Source organism: Cricetulus griseus, chromosome 3 (genome assembly GCF_003668045.3).
Source record: "Cricetulus griseus strain 17A/GY chromosome 3, alternate assembly CriGri-PICRH-1.0, whole genome shotgun sequence".
NCBI lineage: Eukaryota > Metazoa > Chordata > Mammalia > Rodentia > Cricetidae > Cricetulus > Cricetulus griseus.
The window spans coordinates 129,654,698-129,679,785 of record NC_048596.1 but is presented as its reverse complement, the minus strand read 5'-3'; the positions used below and the strand labels follow the sequence as shown (position 1 = coordinate 129,679,785).

General features: G+C 40.0%; 1 protein-coding gene and 1 non-coding gene across 3 annotated transcripts in view; both read right to left on the bottom strand.

Moving 5' to 3' along the window:
* The window catches only part of Lrrc28 (leucine rich repeat containing 28), a 123,616-nt gene that overhangs the window by 35,786 nt on the left and 62,742 nt on the right, over positions 1 to 25,088 (bottom strand). Inside the window, exon 6 of one of the 2 annotated variants that reach the window (XM_027408117.2) lies at positions 9,017 to 9,223. The exons of the other annotated variant lie outside the window; for it this stretch is intronic. Within the exon in view, the coding sequence (XP_027263918.1) occupies positions 9,017 to 9,223 (207 nt within the window). The remainder of the gene's footprint in view (positions 1 to 9,016; positions 9,224 to 25,088) is intronic. 2 annotated transcript variants of the gene reach the window in all.
* On the bottom strand, positions 17,600 to 17,734 carry LOC113834926. The gene has a single exon (XR_003483953.1). It is a non-coding gene; the product is annotated as a small nucleolar RNA SNORA70 (small nucleolar RNA).

Below are 25,088 nucleotides of genomic sequence, written 5' to 3'. Positions count from 1 at the left end.
ATATATACATATACCATATATTATTTTATGATCATTGGTGTTTGGCCTGCTTGTATGTCTGTGTGAGTGTGTCAGAAGCCCTAAACTGGAATTACAGGTAGGTTTGAACAGTCATGTGGATGCTGAGAATTGAACCTGGATCTTCTGGAAGACCAGCCAGAGTTCTTAACCACTGAGCCATCTCCCAGCCCCAGTTCTTATATTCTTAACCTAGAAAAATCTTCACTCAATAATAGACCTTGGAAGAGACTACTGACCTACTAGTTAATAAGATAATGGTTTACTTTCTTCATTTGATTAATATTATTTGTTCATAATAATGCACCAATACCTTATACTAAATAAACATCATAAAAGAACATTTCTAAAAACTTCTTTAGGCACTGAAGAAGCAAAGGCAGATGGATTTCTTTGAGTTAGAGGCCATCCTGGTCTACACAGTGAGTTCTAGGTCAGTCAGGGCTATGTAGAGACCCTTTCTCCAGAAACCAAAACCACACACACGTACACACACACACACACACACACACACACACACACACACACACACAAAGCCTTGTGGAAAAAGGCTCGATTTGTAAAACTTAGAAAGCATACAGTTATCTGCCTGCCCAGATTTTAAAGCCATCAATAACTTTTCAGGTTTTTTTTTTATTTTTATTTTTTCAAGACAGGTTTTCTCTGTGTAGTTGCCCTGGCTGTCCTGCCACTCATTCTGTAGACCTGGCTGGCCTCGACTCCCAGAGATCTGCCTGCCTCTGCCGTCCAGGTGCTGATATTAAAGAACGTGATACCACTTTCCAGCTTCGGGTGACTTTTTAAAGAACTATTCCACACCTCAAGTAGTCCATTTTTCTTTTTCACAGACTTACAGATCAAAGTTTGTTGTTTAAAAATTAGCAAAAGCTAGGAGTCCTGCACAAACCCTAGTTCTTTTCCTTTTTTTCAATCTCAAGGCTCTGGCATATGCAGTCCACATGGCTGTAGGAACAAAAAGCTCCTATGTGTTCCAGCTATGGCTCTCTTAACCACACAGGATGAGCAAGCACACAGGGATGCGTGCCAGAACAGAGCAGGGTCTGTTTATTATGCCCTGACTAGTATAAAATTCATTTACTTATCAAAAAAGGAATAATAAGGTAGGGCCAACAGAAACCAAAGCATCAAAGCAGCAGGTCAAAACTGGCTGCTTGCAATGCTCTCTCAATGTCAAACCAGCCATCCTAGTTCAGTAAGCCAGGTCTCCAGTCTTAGTTACACCATTTCAAATACTACAAAACACTGGGTTTCCCACACAACAAATTCAGAATAATTTACAGACTATTCCAAAATGACTTTCAAATTAAGTTAAATCACCTATGTGACCCCCTAAATAACAAGGACATTTCAGCCACCTTTCCAGAACAACGAATTCCTTTAGGTGCTAACTTCTTGGAACACAGACCCATGCACCAGAGTCTATTACATCCTTTACACAGCCATAGTCATTCTGATATATTCAACTTTTACAAGATAAAATTTCAGGTTTGGTGAGATGGCTCAGTAGGTAAAGCACTTGCCACCACCATGATAACTTGAATTTAATCAAAGTTCCCACAAGGTAAAAGAAGAGCACCAGCTCCAGCATGTTGTCCTCTGCACACGCATGTGCATACCTGCGGGCGCGTGCATGCGTGTGTGTGTGTGCGCGCGCACTCACGCTCGCACACATATTTAACAAAACACTCTCACAGTGGATTGTGATGCAATGCTTCCTACTCTGTAGGTCATAAACGGCTGTCAAATCAACTGACTACAATGGATCTGAACAGTGGAAGGCTTCTTCTGTTGTTGGTTTAAATGGTCACACTCCAGGATCTCTATTTGCATTGCAGGTCAAATAACAGGAGCCATAGCAGTGGCCTAGGGACTGTGCAAGACGCTTTGGGGCACAATAATTTATAGTCTGACACAGGAGCAACACCAGATCATACTGACGGAATACTGATGAAGAATTATAGAGCAGTATGCATTTTACATGTACATAACAGAATTCTTACAACTGTGATATGAAATGTGTCCCTATTATCTTATTACTGATAATTAAAGAACTTTCCTAGGGCCACGTCCACAAAGCTATTAAACCGTAGAGCTGAAACTACTGGCATAAGTGCCTGCTTCAGCATGATGTGCATGAGATACACTTTAAGAAGGGCTCACACAGAAGTAGGGATTGCACTGCCCAGAGGAGCAAGGGATGCTGAGGAAACATACCCCAGGCATCCAGCTGTGAAGTCAGAGCTGGATCTACAGGAGACATTGTCAAGGAAATAAGCAGTGAAGAAAATATCTCTTTGCTTCCTTTAAAAGATCAGAAGACTAGTAGGTAAGTTCTGTCTCACAGATTTCGGGCAGACACATCAAGGGTAGGGAAATCTCCTTTAGGGAAGATTCTAGGGTTGGACATGTGCTAATGACCACCCAGTGTAGTAGAGACTTGAGGACTCAAAACAACACATTGTCCAGTGCTGTGGCCGACAGCCAAAGAGCAGGCTGTCTCTGCTACAAGGCATCCTGAACTGTTGCTTGGTTGGACTCAGGCCCAAGTGTTTTGAACTTTAGAACGACGCCTGATGGAAATACCAGATTCTTGCTTTTAAGTCAACTAACGACATCATCCAGACTCGGCCAGTACTGCACATTCTTGTTACCATTCTAAAAAAGTGTAGATGCCAGAACCAAATTAACAAAAAGCTTAGCTGCCGAGGATACGGCTCCAGGCTTTGCCCTTATGGCACTTAGTTCCTGAATTTCACATCTGTGTCTTTCTGTGAATGGGTGACCGGCTGTTTGCTTGTTTAAGATAGGATGCTATGGAGTCCAGGGTTCTCAGTCTCATTGTGTGACTAAGGATGACCTCGAACCCCAGATCTCCTGCCTCCACCTCCCAAGTGCTGGGATTACAGACATGTGCCACCCCATCTGGCTTTGTTTTGTTTTTAATTGGTACTTTCAAGAGAACAGGGCTTGATTTTCCCATCTCAATCTCTTCCCTCCCCACCAAATCCTACTCAGGCTTAGCCAAAAAATACATATTTGTCCATATAAAGCTCAGCTAATCTCAGCGTGCTTTCTCAATACACACTAGCACAGTAAGTCAACATCTGGCCCATGTTTGCAGAAGCCACATTAAATAATTCCTGCTAATTCTCTAAGAAAATCTAAAGCCAGAACAAAAGATTTGGGAGGACGATGTAGCCCTATTATGTGAAGCAGAAAGGGACAGACAAAAATGATTTTTATCACAATTACTTACAAAAGGGAGCACTGAACATCAATTACCCATTTTCTGCGCCCCCTCTCTTCCCTTCCCCCCACATGGATGGATGCACATGTGTTTGGAGACCAGAGGTCAACCTGGCTTGGGATCCCTCAGATGCTGTCTAGCTTGTTTTCTGAGACTGGGTCTCTACTGGCAAAGAGCTCACCTAGTGGGAATAGGCTGCCTCCTCCTCCCTCATGCTGGGCATACAAGTGTGTGAACCACAACCTAGCGCTTTTTTTTTTTTTTTTTTTTTTTTACAAGGGCGGGGGAGGCTAGGCTTGAACTCAGGTGTAAGCTCTTAGCCTGAGCTATGTCCCTTGCCCTGAACATTCATTTTCTTGAAATTTGGATTCCAGAATTAAAACTTCACTCTTAAGGTACAATCTTTCTGGGTTTTAATGAATAAACTAATTCCCTCTCCTGTCTTTCCACTACTAATTTTTGGACTTTATTATCAAGGCTTTCTTTTCCAATATTTTCTACTTTGTATTTAATTTCTTTTTCAGTTTTTCATTTCACTAATATTTCTCCTTTGATTACAGACTCATCCAACACTATTCCTACAGAATACAATTTTAGCCTCATATTTAGGTTTCCTTTTAGAAAGCAGTTATCATACTTTGAGGTCAAATGTAGTCCTAAGTCCAACTCCTGGGACTGTCGTTTCCACTGCAATACATTTGCTAGCATTCCAATTTATCTAAGGCTACAAATATGGTATTTAACTCCCACTATACCAGGATCGCAAGGTAGCAGTTCTTCAAACTGCATCCACACACTTACAGTTCAGTAGAATAGAACTGGCAAGCATCTCTGAGTCTGGGATCATGAAACATAACAACTGACACATGCATCAGAACATCACAAGGTATTCCATAAACACATATTTTAATCTTGTTATGTATAAGCCAAACATTTTTTAAAAATGAAGTTGTTAGTTTCAGTACAGCTCTAATAGTGGTTTTCAATCTGAATAGTTTAACTGTGTAGGTTTAAAATAAAAAAAAAAGAACTTCTAGATAGCAAGTCCTGATTTCTTTCAGCAAATATGGAGGAAGTAGGAATAAATAAGAAGCAATGCAAACATTACATACAAATACCACACTTGTCATTTTCAAACTCCATTTGCAACGAGAAGGGGCTTGCTTCAGTGCCTATTTCTAACATGAATTCGCCACATCTGGTTCTTACCAATGTTCTCTTGCTGTGTGGCAGATGGACAGTTCACACCCTTCTACATGCCACAGTGGCGCAGTGGGTACAGGAGCCATCGCTGTATTCTAGCACTCACAACTTCCCAAGAGAACTAACACTTCACTACTAGACTCTCTAAGGGACAACTCTGGGGCTGGTCTAGAAGACCAGATCATTTCTCATTACTCGGCTCTACTAACTTTTGGACTTTTTCCATGATAATTTGTGTGCAGGCTATTTTGTAAACCTCAATGTCACATGCCAAATGTTCTTATGAATTTATTCACTGGGGGCTAGAAAAATGACTCAGCAGTCAAGAGCACTTATTGTCCTTGTAGAAGGCCATATTCAGTCCCCAGCACCCACATGGGAGCTCCTAACCATCTGGAACCCCAGTTCTAGGAAATCTAATTCCCTTTTCTGTCCTCTGAGCATACCAGTCACAGATGTGGTACACAGACATACATGCTGACAAAACACACATGAAATATAAACAAATCTTTCAAAACAAATAATTCACTACTTTTAGAAATTATTTTTTACGTGTGTGTGTGTGTGTGTGTGTGTGTGTGTGTGTGTGTGTGTGTGTGTGTGTGTGTGTGTGTGTGCCACAGCATGCTTATGGAAGCCACAAGACAACTTGCAGGGGTCAGGTCTTTCCTTCCACCACGTGGGTTCTAGGGATCAAACTCAGGTACTCGGGCTGGATGGCAAGCACTTTTACTAGCTGAGCCATCTTGTTGACCCTCATTTATGGTTTTCTACATAATCATTTAATAAAAATTTAAACTGCTAAAGTGGATTCACCTTTGTTTCCTTCTTAACTACAAGCACTGAATTTAGTGACATAGCACTTTCAGAGAGCTAAAACATGCTTTTCAGGAGCCAGCCTGTGCCTAGCAACCTGCCCTCCCTACATCTATTATTCAACATGGAATAAGTAGTAAAGATTCCCAAATAATTAGGCTGATTAATTATGCAAGGAAGGCCAGAAGTACCTGGGAGAAAGTGTTTTCTCTGTAGTTCCCTGAACTCTCAGAAGCTAAGAGGTGAAGTCACAGTTCTGTGACTGGTCAATCAACAGCAAAAATGCAAGTTTTGAGACCACTGCTAACTTTCACAGCACTAGGCCCCAGTGACTGCTTTTTTCTGCCTATGCAGATAGTCACGGCTTCGAACAAAGCCTGTCTGTAGGCTCATCTGATATTCAGCTGTCATTGTACAGTAATAATAGCAGCATCCTTCTTTCTGCTGCATCTTTTCATCTCAGGAAGAACACAGTAAAAGAGCCTTAAAGGTTTTGACAGTATTACAAGTGACTACAGCAGCACATACTCAAAGACAGCTAATGGATCCAACAGTGTCGCACATGATCCAAGTCATTCGTATAGCCAGCTTCCGAAGCTGCGGTCTGAAGCAGCCAGCATCGTACAGCTACTTAAGAAATCCCATAAAAACTGGGCTCCCTTCAGCTGAACTTGAGTATGAGACTAAATTCAGTAAGTGGCCCCCAAGATATAAGTCCTACCTGCCTCACAGAGACATCCCAGCACCCATCTCACAGGGTGCTAAGTTCTAAGCAGCATGTGTAAACACAACATTTTCTATTGCTTGAAAACACTCTCTGTCTCTGTCTCTGTCTCTGTCTCTGTCTCTGTCTCTCTCTCTCTCTCTCTGTGTGTGTGTGTGTGTGTGTGTGTGTGTATCTATCTGTCTGTCTAAATGACCATAAAGAAGCACTCATATTTGCTAAATTTCTAGAAGGTTCAGTTCTGTGAAAAGAGCACTACAGCTCCATGTTCCATTTGACCCTTTCTCAGACCATTCTTAGAACTAGATGGTTATAGCTGAAGAGTCCAAAGGAAGATTTCAAATGCATATACACTTTAAAAGATCATCACCATCATCATGGAGACATAGTCTTACACAGTGGTCCAAGCTAGCTTAGAATGTACTACACAGTCTAGGCTAGCTGCAAACTCACAGCAATCCTACTGTCTCAGACTTCTGAGAAACACCAGCATTGGGCACAGTACATTTAGAAGCTGCCCCCAAAGCTGTTGCTACTGAAACATGACAGGAATGGGCAGCAAATGACCAGGGGAATGAGGAAGCAGGGTGGGAACATCCTGAAGGCAAGTTCGGCTGTGTGAATAGGTAAGAGCTGAGACAGAGAGTATGCAATAGCTTCCAAGATTGGAGAGAAGGCCCAGATGAGGCCAAAATGGCAGAGTGAAACCTGACAATGGAGATGGCCACCTTCAGTGTGGTTCCCCCTTACACAGACCAATTCTGGATACGGAGAGGGTATGTCAAGGTAGAAGGAACATCAGATTTAGAACCAGAGTCTACGGTTCAGTTCTGTTATTGCTTGTAACTCTAGGCAGGTTATACAAATGCTCTTACATCAGTCTCTTCATCTGTAAGATTAGTTTGTCAACGAGTTTATAATAAATTTTATAATAAGTAGAGACTATATGTGCAGCAGTTAAACAAAATATTCAGATAAGGAGGCAGTGTACACTAAGCGATAGCTTATTATTCCTGTACAGTTACATTAATGTAGACAATAGTTCTCACACATGCAGTTTCTAATGGGAACACACCTTACATATATAGTTGTTAATGATGATAATAATAGAAAACTATAGAGGCAACACTAGACTTAATACGCTCATCTGTTTCTGGTAACAACTAACAGTGGAATCATGAGAAGTTCAAGGTTGCTTATAAGAAAATTTCAGTTTTACTCTGAACTCTGATGTTACAGTTGCAAGCTGACCAAACGAAATGATTTACTCTTCTCCCTCCCTCTCTCCCTCCCTCCCACCCTCCTCTCATTCCTGCCTTCCTTCATTTATCACCAGCGCTGACTGCACCATCCCGGCAGTCACATGGTTGAGAGCCATTAGGAAGTAGTCCAAAGATTCTGGTGGCTACTGTGGGGTAGGAAGTGTCTTGAACACGAGAAACGTTCAAGAGGATGAGCATAAATTGGTAAGTTACTCCACAGCTGCATCTCCTCATTTTTGAGTCATGTCTACCTGTATACTTCTCTATAATTCTATCTTCTCATGCAGGATAGAGATTATCATCTCTGGCCTACAGACATGGACACTGAAGCTCAGCAATTACTACAGGTCACACACTGTGCAGTGGTACAACCTGCCTCTGCACTGTGCTAGGTGCTTGGCCCCTGTAACTATTCTGAGTTCTCTTTGTTAGTCCAGCAGGTATGTTTACTCTTTAAATATTTATATTTGATAGTCTCTCTCAAAAAGCTCGGATTTCTTACAATATAGTTTGCTTTTGAAATGGCTTTACATTAATTTGTAAATTGTTATAATTGTAGAATATATTTGTGGGAAATTAATCTCCTTATATGTAGCAGTTTTTATAATGTGGATTTATTTTAATGTTTCCAATATTTTAAAGATTTCATAAAGGTATTTTAAATTGAAAAATATATAAAATGAATTATATTGGCAAATGTTTCCTTCCAGGGGCTAATGAACTATTTACTTCATTGTCCTCAGAGATAAATTACTACTATAAGATGCTTTTTATGAGTGAAATCACAATAGTTTAGGGTCCCATGTGACTTAATTTTTTAAAATTGGCACCTTTGTTTCTTAGAAGTTGAAAACAATAGTTCTATGTGAAATAAATGTACTATATTATTAAGGACCTATGGTGTCTGACATGTAACAGCAGGTCAATATAGACCAACTATAGGACTCTACAGAGGGCAGGCTTTTATTAGCTATGGTGGCATTTCTAGCACTATAGTCAAGTCAATCAATTTTAAAGTCTTCAAAGTTTTACAGTCAGATTTTCTGGCATTAGTACTTATAACAATACTCAAAAACAATTTTCCAAGGTAGAAGCTAATATCTAACAGGCAGATTGGGGGTCTGGGGTATGTGGTTAGTGGCAGAGAGCTTGCCTAGCATGTGTGGCCCTGAGTTAAATTACAGGACCAAGGAGAAAGGGTAATAGGAAGTAGCAGGAATGCTTGCTCTGTCTGGTAGCTGTCTGCTCATGATGCTCAAGGCTCTGTCAGACTTAAAGCCCCCTCCCCCCTCTCTATCACACACACACACACACACACACACACACACACACACACACACACACACACACACACACACACACACACGGTAATTCCTTTACAGTAATCTCTCATAGCTGGGACATTCTGAGGCAGCAATGTCTTTGTAAGTATGGGATCCCTGAGATAGGCATAGTGGCACATGCCTGCAGCCCCAGCACTTTTGAGACCGAGGAAGGAGGGTGAAGGTTCAAGAACATTGTGGCCATTCAGGGAGACAGTAACAACATCCCTGACTAAAATAACTTCACTTGCCATCTGGTAATAATGCTGTTGTTCATGTCAAAAATGGATTTACAGAGGAATCATTAGGAGATACAGGAAGAATCTAACCCATCCTAGTTAAAGAAATATGTTGAGTTTCATGTGTTGGATAGACTGTTCTATCATATGACCACAACACTTACCAAGTGGCAAAAATGCAAGACGGTTTCCAGCCATGGAGAGCTCATTGAGGCTGGGCAGCTGGCAGAGATGGCGCGGCACACACCATAGCCGATTGCGGTCCACAGTGAGGTACTGCAGAGAAAGGCACAGGTGAAGCCTCTCGGGTAAAGCTAGCAAACGATTGGTAGAAATGTCTAGTGTCTGCAGCTCCTTCAAATCGCCAACCTCTACAACCAAAATCAAAATTAAGATAAATCGCATTCTGATTAACTTAAAAGATAAAATAAACTAAAAAGATAAAGTCAACACTGCTACAGTTCAAATAAATAAAATCAGTTCGCAGGACTATTTCCACAGATAATGCTGAAGCACAGAACCTGCGGTTACATTGCAAGCCATCTAGCCTAGGTAAGCATCCTTTGATCAGAGGCTGTGTGTGTGAACCTTCGTACATACGCTCACTCGTGTGTGCATGTGTGGAGATGTCAACACCAGCCGTCTTGCTCCGTCTGACTCTACCTTAGTTTTTGAGACAGGGTTTCTCCCTGCACCTGGTGCTAACTGTTTCAGCCCCTCTGACTGGCCAGGGAGCCTGAGGGTTCTACCTTTCTCCACCCCCTTACATCAGTTAGGGTTACAAATGTGCCCCACGGTATCTGGCTCTTTATGGGGATCTGAACTCAGGGTCTCATGCTTCGGTAGCAAGCACTTTACTTACTGAGCCATCTGCCCAGCTCCTGCCAGGATTTCCTAAATACTGAAAAGTATTGGATGGAGGAAAGGTGGGAGTCACAGGGTGATGAATCTGAGGCAGAAATCTGATTCTGATGAATCCAAGTTTTTTATCTGGTAAGAAAGGAATGATTACTTCAAGGCGGCTGGTTATGATACCTGGATAGCTGACCTTCTACACAGATTGTAGGGAACTGACAAGAGAAGTCACCCAGATAAACACAAGAGAACTAAATGGAAACAGAGTCTTTGAAGAAATAATTTTCCTCCTACTCTCCACCTCCTCACAGGTATCTACTGTTGTAATCTGCAACAAAGGGAGTAGGTACAACCAGGTGTCCAGGTCACCAAGTGCTGTGTGAATACTGTTAAATTTTTTACAAGAAACTAAGTCATTTTCAGGAAGCAATCACTACTTCAGGAGAAAGACATTGACTCTGTCCCAAGATGCCAGCCTTGACTCTGTGACTCCACCTAAGCACTGGGCAGGACAGGTGGGCTTCTTCCTCCTCACAGAAACTTGGTATCAAAGACTACTAGGATGCTGCCTCACCCTCCTCCTTTCCCACCCCCTCTCACAGGCCATCCTCTTAGGTTAGGATTTGCAGCACCATCCTGGACACACAGCAATTCATTTAGGATGGATGAACAATACCACTTCTGTCAGATAATGAAGTCTTATGACTTCACATGAGCTCTTCTTACTGTTGCTGACCAGGACTTAGCCACGCTACAACTCTCAGATCACACTTAGCTCATACCTGCTGGCAAGTTACATTTTAAAGACAGTAAAACACAGCACCCAAATGGAGATCATATGGTCGAGACCACATGTGACCTACAAAGCTGAAATATATTTATTATCTGCACATTTACAGAAAAACAATTTCTGACTTTACTATAAAATTATTGTTAGGAACATTCTTTAAATTTTTCATTATACTTATTATTATGCCTAGAGTGTATACACACACTTGTGCTCAGAAGTCAGAAGGCAACTTCTGAGTGTAGATTCTCTTTGCCATCACGTAGGTTCTGGGAATCCAGCTCTAGTCCTTAGGCCTGGCAACAAGAGCATTTACCTTCTGAGCCATCTCTCTGGCTCTAGGAACATTCTTAACAGCTAATTTTTTATATGAAAGTACTGTGGAATCAAATATTAACTTCAAGCCAACTTTCTAATACTGACAAACGTCCTCAGATGTTCATGATTTATTGTTCAATTTTAAATATTCATTTGAAGACAGGTAGGCATGATTCTGTATCATTGGGAGTTTTGTTCCATCTGAACTTAATTGATATAATGGAACTCAAATTCATGCTTGAGCTCACCTCTTAGCCATAATATAGATAATAAAGTCCATCTTCATATATTTCACAAAATAAACTTACTGCTTGTGTGGGGTGTTATGATGAGGGAGTTGGGAAACTCATATTTTAAAAGTGAATTTAAAAAAGAAAAAGAAAAAGAAAGAAAAAAACCAAAAACAAGAGGAAAGAAACATTTTTGATCTAACTTTACACAGTGACTACAGGATTGACTGGACATCTACGTGGGCCAAGCGACAAGGGAACGGCACAGTAGGCAGTGCCCTTGGAGCCACGGTTCATACAGGAAGCAAGGTGTGATGGGAGCTCAGAAGACTGAGAGTCACATGAAGAGCTCAGGCTTTTGGAAAAGTTCCTGGGGATGGAGCCTGGAAAGGCCAAAAGGAAAGAGGATATTGCATTCCCAGCAGGGGGTGGGGTGTAATTGGAAGCACGAGGAAGGGCACAGAAGTGAAAAAGCTGAACAGTGTGCCCATCCGAGCAAGTACCCGTAAACAAGGAGAAGAACAGGAAAGAATGCCAAGGCCGAGGGCCTGGTGAAGGCGGGGATGTCCTATGGATAGCAATAAACATCAGTTTGGAGCATGGATATGAAGTCTTTTCTGGAGGTTCCAAGGAAACTACAGACAGCACAGGGTGGAAGGAAGAGTCCGGACTGAGAGGATGAGGGTGTGTGTCACTATGAAAGACAAAGTACCAAGGGATTTCAGGAAAACCCAGAGACATCTTAAGAAAAGCAGACAAACGTGTCTGGATATGTAAAATAAGTCAAGGTCAAGCTTCTACTACCCTCTAGAGCAGCAGTTCTCAACCTTCCTAACACTATATCCTGTAATACATACAGTTCCTCATGTTGTGCTGACCCATAGCCATAAAATTAATTCATTTCTACTTCTTAACTATAATTTTGCTAGTGATGAATCATATTGTAAATACGTGATAAGCAGGATAGCTGATATTTGACCCCCAAAGGGGTAGAGAACTACTGCTCTAGACCATCATTCAAGATATGGGATGCAAATCCAAAGATTTGTTTTCTTAGAAAAGAACATATTAATAGGAATTATTAAAAATGAATCAAGCTGACCTCATTTGACACCTCAGGAACAAAGCCGAAGACACACTGTTTTTAATATGCATGGTGCATTACCCAGGTTTGAGAGTGTGCTGTACCACTGAGCAGGTCGCACATCCAAAGGATTGAAATTTAACAAAGTAAATGCCCTGACCAAAGGAGGCCAAAGGATTGAATTTAACAAAGTAAATGCCCTGACCAAAGGAGGTCAAAGGCACAAGAGAAGAGCTCCACAGTACATCTGAAAAGGCAGATGAAAGAACCAGTTGCAGACAGACAATGGCAATTATATGGTCAGAAAGCGACAGAAAGACAAAAATGAACAGAACTTCAGATGCCTGCAGGACAGAAAGGAGTTCCAAAAACACTTGATACCCCAATAAGAAGAGAACCAGAAAAGGTGATAGAAAAAGTTTCAAAATCGTGGTTAAATTTTAATCTTAAGATACAAGCAGCTTAGTAAAGACAGAGAGAGAGAGAGAGAGAGAGAGAGAGAGAGAGAGAGAGAGAGAGAATGAGATCTGTACCTACACTCATACGTCATGAAAGACAATTGTTAGAAACAGTGACTTACCGTGTTCATGATATCAAGACACCTAAATCCATGAAACTTCAAAGCCAACAAAGCAACTGAAATTGTACACTAAAAAATAAAAAAATTCTAAGTGAGGGCTGGAGAGATGGCTCAGAAGGTAATGTCGCTCACTGAGCAAACCTGACAGACTGAGTCCAATCTCAGTTCAACCCACATGCCATCACGACACACTCATGTCTCTGCACTCTCTTGTCCCACCCCCATAAAAATTAAACTTAAAAAAGAAGAAACAAAGGATGAAAACATTTGAGTTTATATGAACTATGAATGGCAATTTGATGGATGTGAACACAACCATATAAATAAGTATATTAAATGTAAACTGGGCTGGGTGTGATGGCCCATGCCTTTAACTCCAGCACCTGGGAGGCAGAGCCAGGTGGATCTCTGAGTTCAAGGCCAGCCTGGTCTAAAAAGCAAATTCTAGGAGAGTCAAGGCTACGCAGAGAAAGCCTGTCTTGAAAAACTAAAGACAAAAAAGGAAATGGACTAAAGAACCCAATCAAATGCCAAAGGCTGACAGGCTACCTTTTACAAAGATATGACACCTGTGAGAAACACACTTTATAGAGTCAAAGGCACAACTAGTTATGAAGTCCAAGGAGGAAAAAGCACAGCAGGCTTGTTGTTTAATAACCACAAGAATCAAGGTTATTTTATACCACAAGAACGGACAGGAGATAGAGAAATAGTTCATAATAATAAAGTAATGGTAATTCAGGAAGAATAATAATTACAAATATATACACACCTAATAAAAGCTCCAAATGAGAGATATCTTGCCTAGGCCCCTGGGGTGGGGGTGGGGGATCGAGTCATGATCCTCCCCCTCAACGAGGTGATGAGACAGACATAGTTGACTTAGCTAAGTGGCAAACCTTAGGCAGGGAAGCAGGCAGGAGGCGGCGGGGGGACAACAACAACATGAATTGCTAAAATGGAACAAAGATGACACAGAACAACTTACAGAAACAATTTCCTCTGTGAACAGACAGATTCTGGTATGTACATACAATCTACTACTACTCAGAAATAAAAGGAAACAATAACACAGCACAGTTGAATCTCACAGTCACCGAGTCAAAGGGCACATACCATACTGAAAGTGTTTATAATGAAAGTGATTTACCCTAATACATTTAATATTTTGATAACCTTAAAGTTATTTATTGCTATGTCGCCTTGAAATCAACACAGTACTAGGGACTTTTACAACAGCTCCTCTGGCAATGCAGACAGCCTCCTCCCCTGTCCAGCTGGGTCTGACCACACCTCTTTGACCCTCCTCCACTTGTTCCCTGAAAATAACGGTCACTCTGTAAGCCTCTCTTCCTTAATGTCCCTTGAACAATCATAACTTCACAACTGTTGGTCATTGTTTACTTTTATGCTAAATACACAATTCCTTAAAACTTCTCAGCCACTTGTATCTTGAAGATGCCTTTGATGCTACCATACAGTCATTACTGAGACCAAGCATAAAAATAACACCAGGGTACTAATTTCAAAGAAAAACAGTAAGTCCCCTTTAAATCATCACTCCATGGATGGACACTGACCTAACCTAGAATTTAAATGGAATGGGAAGGAAGCCACCCACTCCAGACCAACCCAGTGGCCGGCCACACAGAGTCAATAACAAGGCTTGCTATTTTCAAGTCTGGCTTTTTCCGGTGCCACTAAAAACAGCTCTAACTTAAGCTCCAATGCACTCTGGACTAAGGCGAACATGCAAAGAAATAAGAGCCAACATTTCAATGCTAGATTCCTCCTCTACACAACACATCTCCCTCTCATTCATTCACATCTTTTGATGTGGCTTCGAAAGGTTATTTCCTTTGCTACTTAGATACAAACAGGTCAAAACTGAAACTGTTACGTATCATTGGCCATAAAACTTGATTATTTACTCAATTATTTCTACCTTTAGTTTGTTGTAAACAAATAAATATCTATTTTTAAAAGACAGAATAACCCTTACCTCAAGATGTCAACATGTGATTACATGAAATGAACATAAATTCAATGACACATGGCAGGAAAAGAAGCACCTTTAATTTCCAGTTCCCAATACTATATACACAGTATTCTCGAAAGACACGGAATATAAACAGTTTCATGATTTTATGGTTGATGACTTACTACAGAAACAACTACAAACACATTGTATGTTTCGTGTCTAACAGAGAAAGGAGCTCTGAAGAACCAGGTATCTGTCAGAAACTGAGAGGAAGTACCTTTCTTGGAAAAAAATTGAAACACACACAGACACCCTGCCTTCTCTCTCTCTCTCTCTCTCTCTCTCTCTCTCTCTCTCTCTCTCTCTCTCTCTCACACACACACACACACACACACACACACACACACACAAACACACACAGGCACACTTTCTCTTACACACACTCTCATACATACACTCTTTCACACACATACACACACACACACACACACACATACCAACAACAACAACAACAACTACTACTACTCAGGTGTAACTTCCTTAATGTTAGCCCCAAGGCTTACTAGCATGCATCAACTCTGCTGCCTCAGACCTTGTTTGTCACAACTAGGATCAGGCCCGAGACACATTAAAAGTCATTTTTTAAAAAAGCAGAATTCGTGGACCTTAGGAGTTTAATCTGCTTCTCTGACACAGCAAGTCCTTAGACCTCAATTACTGTGCATGCCACTCAACCAGGGTATGCTCTGAGAAATGAACCATTAGGCATTTTTGTCATCTGAGTATCATAAACTTCATGTACACAACCTAGATGGTTTAGCCCACTGTACACATGTAGGCTGTATGGCAGTCTGTGGCACCTGGACTACACACCACATACCAGTAACTGCACTGAGTACTGCTGGCAACTGAAACCCAATTGTAACAGCTACACTGTCACTACGTGATAGGAAAATTTCACTTCATTATTTTCCTGATGTATATGCAGCCCATCACTTGCTGAACTTGCTTTATGAAGTACATGGCTGTACTTGTATTTTTAAAATAAAAATCAGTTACTGTGCATATTAAGCAGCCTGCCTAGAAACAGCCTGGTTTCTACACATGGAAGAATCATGTTGACTGAGCAGATAGGGGGCCAAAATAAAACTGAAGTAATGCTAGAGCTGGAAAGATGGCTCTGTGGGTAGAAGCACTTGTCACCAAGCCCAATGACCTAAGTTTGATTCCTGGTACCTACATGGTGGAAGGAGTGAACCAAATCCCACAAGTTGTCCTCTGGCCTCCACACATGCACACATACATACAATAAGTCAATAAGCTAAACACTTTTTAAATCAAGAAAACACCCTTATCCATCAACCAAACTATGTATGTAAATGCAATAAGGAAACTTGTTACTTTATACTTAAATAAATAAAATAGCCCACCTAGTCACTAATTTTATTCCTGTTATCAACTTAATAATATCTAAAGAACAAATACTATGAAGAGCATACATATTACTTATTTGTATAAGGAATTATTTTCATTATTTTTAATTATGTGCATATGTGTGTGTCCATATTTAGCTATATGTCTGTGAGTACAGGTGCCCATGGAGACCAGATGTATCAGATCCCTGGGTGCTGGAGTTTCAAGTGGTTGTAAGTTGTCTGACATGAGTGTTGAGAACTGAACTTGGGTCCTTCGGAAGAGTAGTAAGTGCTCTTAAACACCACGCCATCTCTCTGGCCCTGTAAAGTTATTTTTACATCACTAGGGAAGGGCAGGAAAGGAAGGAAAACTCCCAACTCATTTCAAAAATACAGAACCAAAATTCTATTCGGATTACTAACAAATTAAATCAATAAGGCTGTGACAATTATACAAGGAGATCCAGAAGCATGCTGAAATGTACCAAAACAGTTATCTAACATAATCCCTTCCTACAGCACCTCAAAGCTAAGAAAGAATAAAATAAACCATCAATAGTAAGGGTGTCTACTAGAGCAGACGGTTAAACACTGACACCATTCCCATGGAAATCAGGAAGAGGAAAGTGATGCTACTGTCCCAGTAACTGTCCACCGCTGTCTGAAAGGCTCCACACGACACAAGAGTAAAATGCAACAGGATGAACATGGATGTTTGATCAGACTGTATCATCTCTACATGACAGCAATGCAGATCTAACAGAAGCCAGAAAAAAAAGTAAAATCATTTGTAACATAGTTGGACATAAAAAAACACCTGGAAGTATTTATCTCAGCACCACAGTGACATGTTAAAATAAAATTCCAATTCACATTACCAATCAAAAAACAAAATGTCAAACCTATAAAAAAAGACATAGGGAAAACTCAAGATTCATACAGACAAATTCATAAAAGCATACTAAAAATTTTATACAAGATCTCAAAAGCAGCATTTTGGGGGAGAAAAATTAAAGAATCATAAAAAGAGCAACTTATAAAATTAATATGCACATGTAACTCCATTTTTTATTGGATGTGAGATTACTGAAGATTATTTGGTAGGACACAGGAGAGCACCATGGAAGCCCTCAGGAACACAGGGCCTGCCACTTGTTCAGGGCACCACAACTAGGGATGCATTTGACCCCAAAGATATTAAGAATGAGCTATTTCTGAGTGACCATGTCTTCAGACTCATCTACACTAAACTTGGTGAAGCCCCACTTCTCTGAGATGTCTTCGGGTGGCCAGGGAACTTGAACCTGGCTCTACGAAGAGTTTCAATCCTGTGTCCTTATTCTGTAGCCTGGTGTAGCCTGCAGCCAGGACACAATAACCTGGCCAATGTGAACCCTGATCACTGTGTCCTGGGGCTTTCCAAAGGCATCTCACATACCTGTCTGGAGTCTAGACTGGGGGCCACATTGAGATCAGGGACTTGAGTAACTGCCAGAAGACTATCTTCAAGGTCCCTTAGGACAGTCCATATAGGCATCAGGTTGTACACACTACCTAGAAGCCTGCAGTTTGCAATCACTGCACACCAGGCCCTTATGGGGAAAGGGACTTGGTTAGCTTAACTGGCTGCAAAGTGATTGTCATTATTTTTAAACGGATGAAAGACTTCAAAGGTAAGTATCCTCTAAGGAAAAAAAAAACCCTAAAAATATGAAAACGAAAAATACTGAGGAGATTTGGCAAAATATTACACAACTGGCATAACAAAAGATGAAGACATCACTAAATGGCAATATAAACAGATGTAAGTACAGCAAGCAGTCCCAACACCTGTAGGCTGCACCAGTCAGAACCTGAGGCAGAGCAAGCAGCTGGAAGCCAGGAGCAGAGCACACTAGAAAGGAGTGGTGGGGAAAGTGAAGAGCCACAAGTCTATAGGCAGGACTCTGGAAAATTCTAGGCTTGGGGTCAGTTGAGAAGACCCAGGTGACACCAATAAGCATGACTACAGTGCTGACTGGAAAACACAGATGTCCAACTTAAGCAGTGTGGAAGACACTGGGGCTCCTCTTCAGCCAGAGCACACTGTTAACCCTGATGCCAACTCTGAAGACCAGTAAAGGCCTCACCGTTAAGAACCACATCCCAGAGGAAGACCTCATTCCCACCCACCCTAACAAAGCCAGAAGGCAACTCTGAGGAGGGAAGGTGACAGGGGTAGTGGTTAAGTCCTGCTCTGACTTAAAGCTGGAAAACACCCAGGATTTTCACAAGTAGTTGGGTTGCTTGTCTCATACTTATATTATGGACCAGAAGTATAAGGTACCTAGAAATACACTAGTTAACAAAAGCTCAACAGTCATTAAAATTACCAAGTTCCTGAAAGATATATAAACAAGACTTAAAACATATAAAAACAATACTGCTGGATACCAAGACTCAGTTCTATAAAAAGTGGCTGCCTTTATAAAAAGAGTTAGTGTAACCACGAGAACCCTCACAATGCAACATCTGTCCTTAACAAGTTCAAGATGACCAGGCAAAACTGAGCAGCAGAGAACCAATACCAACATGCTGTGGAGGAACACAAAATAATCTAGAGTCCCAAAATGTACCAGCCACAATGTTGACTATTAAAACAACCCTTAGTGCCAAAGCAAAACAAACAAACAAAAAAAACCCCAGAAAGAACAAAACCCCCTAAACAAACAAAAACTAGACATACATTAAAAAACAAAACAAACAAACAAAAACAGGGTACGAGACCCCACAGTCAGAGATGGAGAAGACTAATCAATAGACCCTGACCTAGAATGGTCATGCCAACCTAGGGCCTGCCAGGATAGAATGTCACTGCCCACAATCACAAGGGGCTTCTTGTGCATGCACAGCTTTAATACCCAGAAGGTTGTCATCACTGAGAATTAACATCAGATAGCGCAATGAAAATAAACTATCATTTACATATTTTACAAATACAGGGTTACATGACTTTTTAAAGTAAAAAAAAAAAATAACAAATTAGCGGGGGTGGAGAGTCAGCTCAGTAGTTAAGAGCACTCACTACTCTTGATCTAGGTTCAGTTACCAACAAACACATAGAAGCTCACAACTATTAGTAACTCCACTTCTAGGGGAACCAATACCTTTCCTGGCAAATGTATACATGCCTGCGAACATGCAATATACACTCATACAGACATGCACTTACAAACATTAAGGAATCAAGTTAGCAACTACGAAGACTCACTAAAAGAGTGGCATATTTATGAAAAGTTAATTATTTATAGGGGAGTTTTAAAATCAAATACACCTGAATGTTTGACATCTGAAAAGCATAAGAAACCATCTGACTCAACTATGTCCAAGTGTCAAGCTTGTCAACAAATCCCCAGTAGGAAATTCTTAGGTTGAAAGATAACACTTCTATTAAGAAAAATGATCTGTTTTGACATTTTCCTGGTGCCTTGTGTATTTAAATTACTTGCTAGAACTCCAGTCAAAATTCTTAAAAATAAGTTAGTTTCCAGATGTTTACTGAGTAACCAAATAATTTGGGATCTGAAGTACCTTCCAAAATGCCACTGAGAATGCTGCAGGAAAAAACAAACCAAACTAGAAAGTGCTTTCAATGCCAACTTAACTAACTGCAACAGAGAAACGGCTCAACTCTCTGCCTCAGATATGTTCTCTTTGAATTCTAAAAGCATTTATTCTAAAACCTAGCATCTTTATTATTGCTTAGCATCGACACATGGACGTCTCTTAGGCAAAGCCCTTTATCTCCTTCATTCTTCAAGACTCATGGAGATCATATTCAGAGACTCTCATTTGTGTTTTATTTTAGTGCTTGTCTGTTGCAGATTTCTTCTAGGTCTGACTTTTTCCTCTGTCCCAAGGCAACACAAAGGAAATTTCCAGGCTTTGACTTGCAGGAAACACTAGGTGTCCATTGTTGGCATAAAACCATTACAATCAGTCTCAAGACATAGCACAGCATCACAGACAAGAATACTGCTTTATTTCACTATTTTACAGACAAGAACTAAAAAGCAACCCTATTCTGTCCTCTGAAAAGAATATTACAATGTTACTACTTTCATCTCACCTTATAAGCTTAAACCAGGGAGATGTTTTAAGGAGAAAACAATATTACCAAATGGTTCATTTAGTTTATTTCTCTGAAGTTCCCATAAGAAAAGTACCTACTTTGAAAAATAGAGAGGAGTTGATGATCACCACTGACTGAATACTGGTTTGAAAATACTGGTTTCTCCAAGGGCTATGGATAAGGCTCTGTGGGTCAGAGTGTTTGCTGTGCAAGCATGACATCCTGCATCAAATCCCCAGCAACCATGTAAGAAGCTGGGTGTGGCTGGATATGTGGCCCCTGCAGCCCCAGTGGTATACAGTACAGTGACAGGAGGATGGCTGTGGCTTGCTGGCCACCTGCCTCATTCCAGGTGAAGTGACAGCCTGACTCCAGGGTGCAAAGTGGAGAGTGACACAGCAGAACACCCTATGTCTCCTCTGGGCCTCTATTCCTTCCATTCACACCTGCACACACCTGAAAATACACTAAACACATATATACAAACTTTTCCAGTATATTAGAGATTCTCACTAAAGCCACAAATAATTGTAATTTCTAACTCTTTATGGTTTGGATTATGGGTCTTAGTTGAAAAGTAACAGGACTCTATGTTTGTGATTACCGCTTTATGAGGATTTCATATGGAGAGGTGTAAAAATTTAAACTTCTCTATGCTGCATCAGTGTTCACTCCTAAGCTCACGTGAACATGTGTAACATGTAACATGTAACATGTAAAACTAATTATGTTATTATGATGGCACTGCATCACACATTTTGGGATTCCAAGAAAAGCAAAATATTCTATACACCTGTTACATCCTTTTTAAAAAACTGGTTTTATTTATAAGAATGATCACACAGAAATTTATTAAAATTCTAAGACTGGATTATTTAACAGTTCAGTTCACTGAAATTCAATGTTACAAATATTAAGCAATTTAATATATATGTATATTTATTTAGTTCATGCAAGTCCATACTTCTGGGGGTCTCACAAGTTCTATCATTATAAAGTTGAAAAATCTTAATTTTATATAGTTTCTGTCAAAAGCATCACAAAAATTTGTATTGTGTTTCTAATGAGAATTCACAAAATGTTATTTCTTTTTATTTCTATTTATTCCCCAGCCTTTTCAAAAAAAAAAATCCTTCCTGGGACTATATTTGGCTAAAAAACTAGACCCTGTATATCAGAGTTCACAGTCTTTTATTGTGGTCTGCAAATCTTTTGTCTGCACTGTACTAGCAAAGCTTTTAGAAACTAGATAACAGGAGATAAGGACAGTGGAAGAAAGGTCCAGAAGAGCTATGTGTATAGAAGGAATGGCAAAGAGTTCCACACAGGCTTTCGTTTTCCCCGGAAATGCTCTATGGGCAAAGAAAATACTGAAGAACATTAACTTTGTGCTTGACTCATCCTGTCATGAAAACTAACAGTCTAGTAAAACACAAGACATCAGATCAAAACAGCATTCAAAACAAAAACAAAAACAAAAACAAACTCTCAAACATGCTCACACAGAATTACTGAAATAATTTTACCAAATGTTGGTGGGGACAGGCACCACAGAGTTAGAAAGGACAGCCACATCAACATCAGCTAGGCCAGTGCTCTTAGGATCTGAAGGGTTTGGGAAAAATGCAAATGCTACTTATCTAACTAGCACCCCACAGAACAGTTATGAAGTCAAAACACCCAGCAAGTTCCTAGTAGGTTTTGGAAAATGCTGACCATCAGTATTTTAAAAGATGCTTTTCCCATCTGCTCCATAAGTGCTTAACACTCTAAATAGTAGTTCTATATTCTTCGTCTATCTTTTAAAAAAGATTTAAAGACTTATTCATTTATGTGTTTTACCTCATGTATGCAAACCATGTGCATGCTTGGCACCCACAGAGATCAAAAGAGGGCATCAGATCCCCTGGAACTGGAGTTACAGATGGCTGTGAACTAGTATGTGGGTGCTGGGACTTGAACCTGGGACTCTGCAGGACTACCAAGTGCTCTTAACCACTGAGCCTTCTCTCTGGCCCCATCATCTTTTTTCATATAAGAAAAATAACAAGTTACTGGACTTCTCTCAAAGAAAATGTCAATGGGACACTAAATCTGAGCTCATTTCTGTTGTACTGTCACATTAATATTTGTGTACATGCCATCTGTGAGGTTCTGATTATCACTTTGGATTTGCAGCTTAAAATAAATAAATAAATAAAACCTTTCTTGGTAGCCATGCTTGCATCTACCCATAGTCCTTTCAGTATTATTTTGAAGATATTTTTGGATTTTTTTTTCTTTCAAAGGATGTTTGAAGAGTTTCCAATTTGTATCTTAATTTCAAATCTCTCCTATAACACAGTCACTATTTTTATAATTCTCTCTTATAACACATTCACTACTTTCTCCCTCTGGGTAAATTATTATTCAGTCTCCTCTGGCCCATATTTACAATGCAGTAGCAGTAATAGTAACTAAAAAAGTTTCCTCTAGTATACAGAATAAGCCATGTTCATAACCAACCCCCTTACATCCTTCCACAAAAATATGATTTTCATTATTTCCAGACAAAGGTTTCCACCACAGAAACCCTTCATAATGCAAACCTCAGCCAGACCGAGTCAACAAGACTAGAGGAAGAAAAAGGAACTCTGGTTTAAAAAGACTAAACAAAAATATGTACAACCATTGTTCAAACAATTTTAATGTTTCCTCTGTACCCACATTTTAAACAGGCAAAGCAATATACAAGATATATGTACTACTAAGTGACTAAAGTACGATGGGAATTATTTGTAGGGGTTTGCTTGGAGACCTTTATGTAGCCCAGGCTGGCCTACTCAGGTTTCAGCCTGATACAGTGCTGGGATTCTAGTTGTGTGCAACCACACAACACATGAGATTACTTTTATACACACTTAAGTTTAGAAATGTATCAACACGGCCACATTACAAAAGGTCTCCTGGATGACAGCATTCAGAACTAGAATTCAAATGCTTTATGGTTTCATTCTATTAGCAATTCTGTAGAGAAGCTAATAATTTGTTTATCTAAGTTTTTACTTGTGATACTTTTTGTTACAAATTAACATTTTAAAATGAAGTCTCACTGGTGGGAAACAGATCAGCAGAAGGAGAGGATGGTGGTGTTCCTGGCATCCTTTCTGTGGGGTCAGGGATAGGGATGAACACGGCACCGGATACTTTTTCTTATTCATGAGCACAAGATTTATGCCACAAGGTTGTAGTTAAGTCCAAATCTCTCTACATGGTTCCTCTCATTAACCATCAAGTAGCAACAGCTAATCTGTGTTAACTGTTGGGGAAATTTTTAAATGGTATGATTGGTTTAGAGTATATGGATCTGCATGTGAATCTACAATTATCTTAAAATTAAAAATTAATTTTAAAAAAGCCCATGGAATGCCAATGGCAGTGAAGGCATATGCTCCTGGAATCTGTTCCCACCATGAAAAATTTAGGAGAATAGTTTGGGAGACTGGAAAGTCATCCCACTAGGCCTAGTGATTCATAGCTTCAGACACTTGGCATCAAAGACACAATGGGCTCAGACCAGCAGCTCCCAATATAAGAAAACCAACAAACATACATTCATGTCAAAGCATTTTGCCTGATACACTGTGGTCTTCTCAGTAATAATGTGAATAAATAAATAATCAGCACTGAAATTACAATATGCTCTCCTAGCAACTGTTACAATAAGTGCATGCTCACTTTTTGCATTAATGTTCTATTATAAAATCTATTCTTTTTCATCTCTGAAGTTGAAAATCTATATAAACAAACTCATTTTAGCTTTTATGCATTAAAGCAAATTAAAACATGTTAAAGTCCTAAGTAAAGAAAACTCAAAATGTGAAGCTGTACACACATTTTATTGTTTCTTTGGATCTTTTGTTTGGTTTTGTATTGCTTTGTTTTTTGAGACAGGGTTTCTCTGTGTAACAGCTCTGGCTGTCCTGGAACTCACTTTGTAGATCAGGCTGGCCTCCAACTCAGAGATCCACCTGCCTCTGCCTCCCTGAGATTAAAGGCGTGAGCTACCACCACCTGGCATCTTATTGTTTTCTAGGAAAATTATAATCAGAGGTTTACATTTTACTTTGATTATATGTTTATAAATGAATCTACAAGAATGGAAAATTCAATTGTCCTGAGGGAGCCACATTTGGAAAATTCCAGACATTAAGAAAAAAAAAAAAGATTACTAGAGTTATGTTTTCACTGAAAATCATCAGTTAATGAATGATAAGCAAAAATATTGCCCCAGCTTCTCTTCAAGAGAATGGGACACTACAAAGCCCAGAGAAAGCCTAAGGGTGCAGGAGAGAAGCTGCTTCCATAACTGATAGAACACAAAACACTGTCAAGTTTTGGCCAGTTCCCGTGAACACAGGAGCCTGTCCAATGACATAGGAGAACCAAGCATGGGAAGAAGTACCCCAAAATTCATGACAAAGAGTAGTTTGTACAGCCCCACAAACTCCTTAGATGTTTTAAATGACTACTTAAACAACAGCTTGGGGATATTTTAGGAATTGAGCATCTTAGTACATGGGGAACTCAATGTGCTTTCTCCACCAACAGCAAGCATAAAACACTGGATAACTATTAAAAACAACACAAACAACCTCACCACCAAACCCCTGGAAAGCAATCCAAGTCAGACAACATTTGTTTGAACACAAGGGCACCCAAGTTCACAAAAGAAACACTACTAACAGTTTAAATAACATATGGACCCTCACACAGTGATAGTGGGAGACTTCAATACTCTCACCAGTAGACAGGTTATTCAGACAAAAATTAAACAGAAATGCTGGCGCTAACTGAGGTTATAAACCAAATGGACCAAATAGATATTTACAGAAC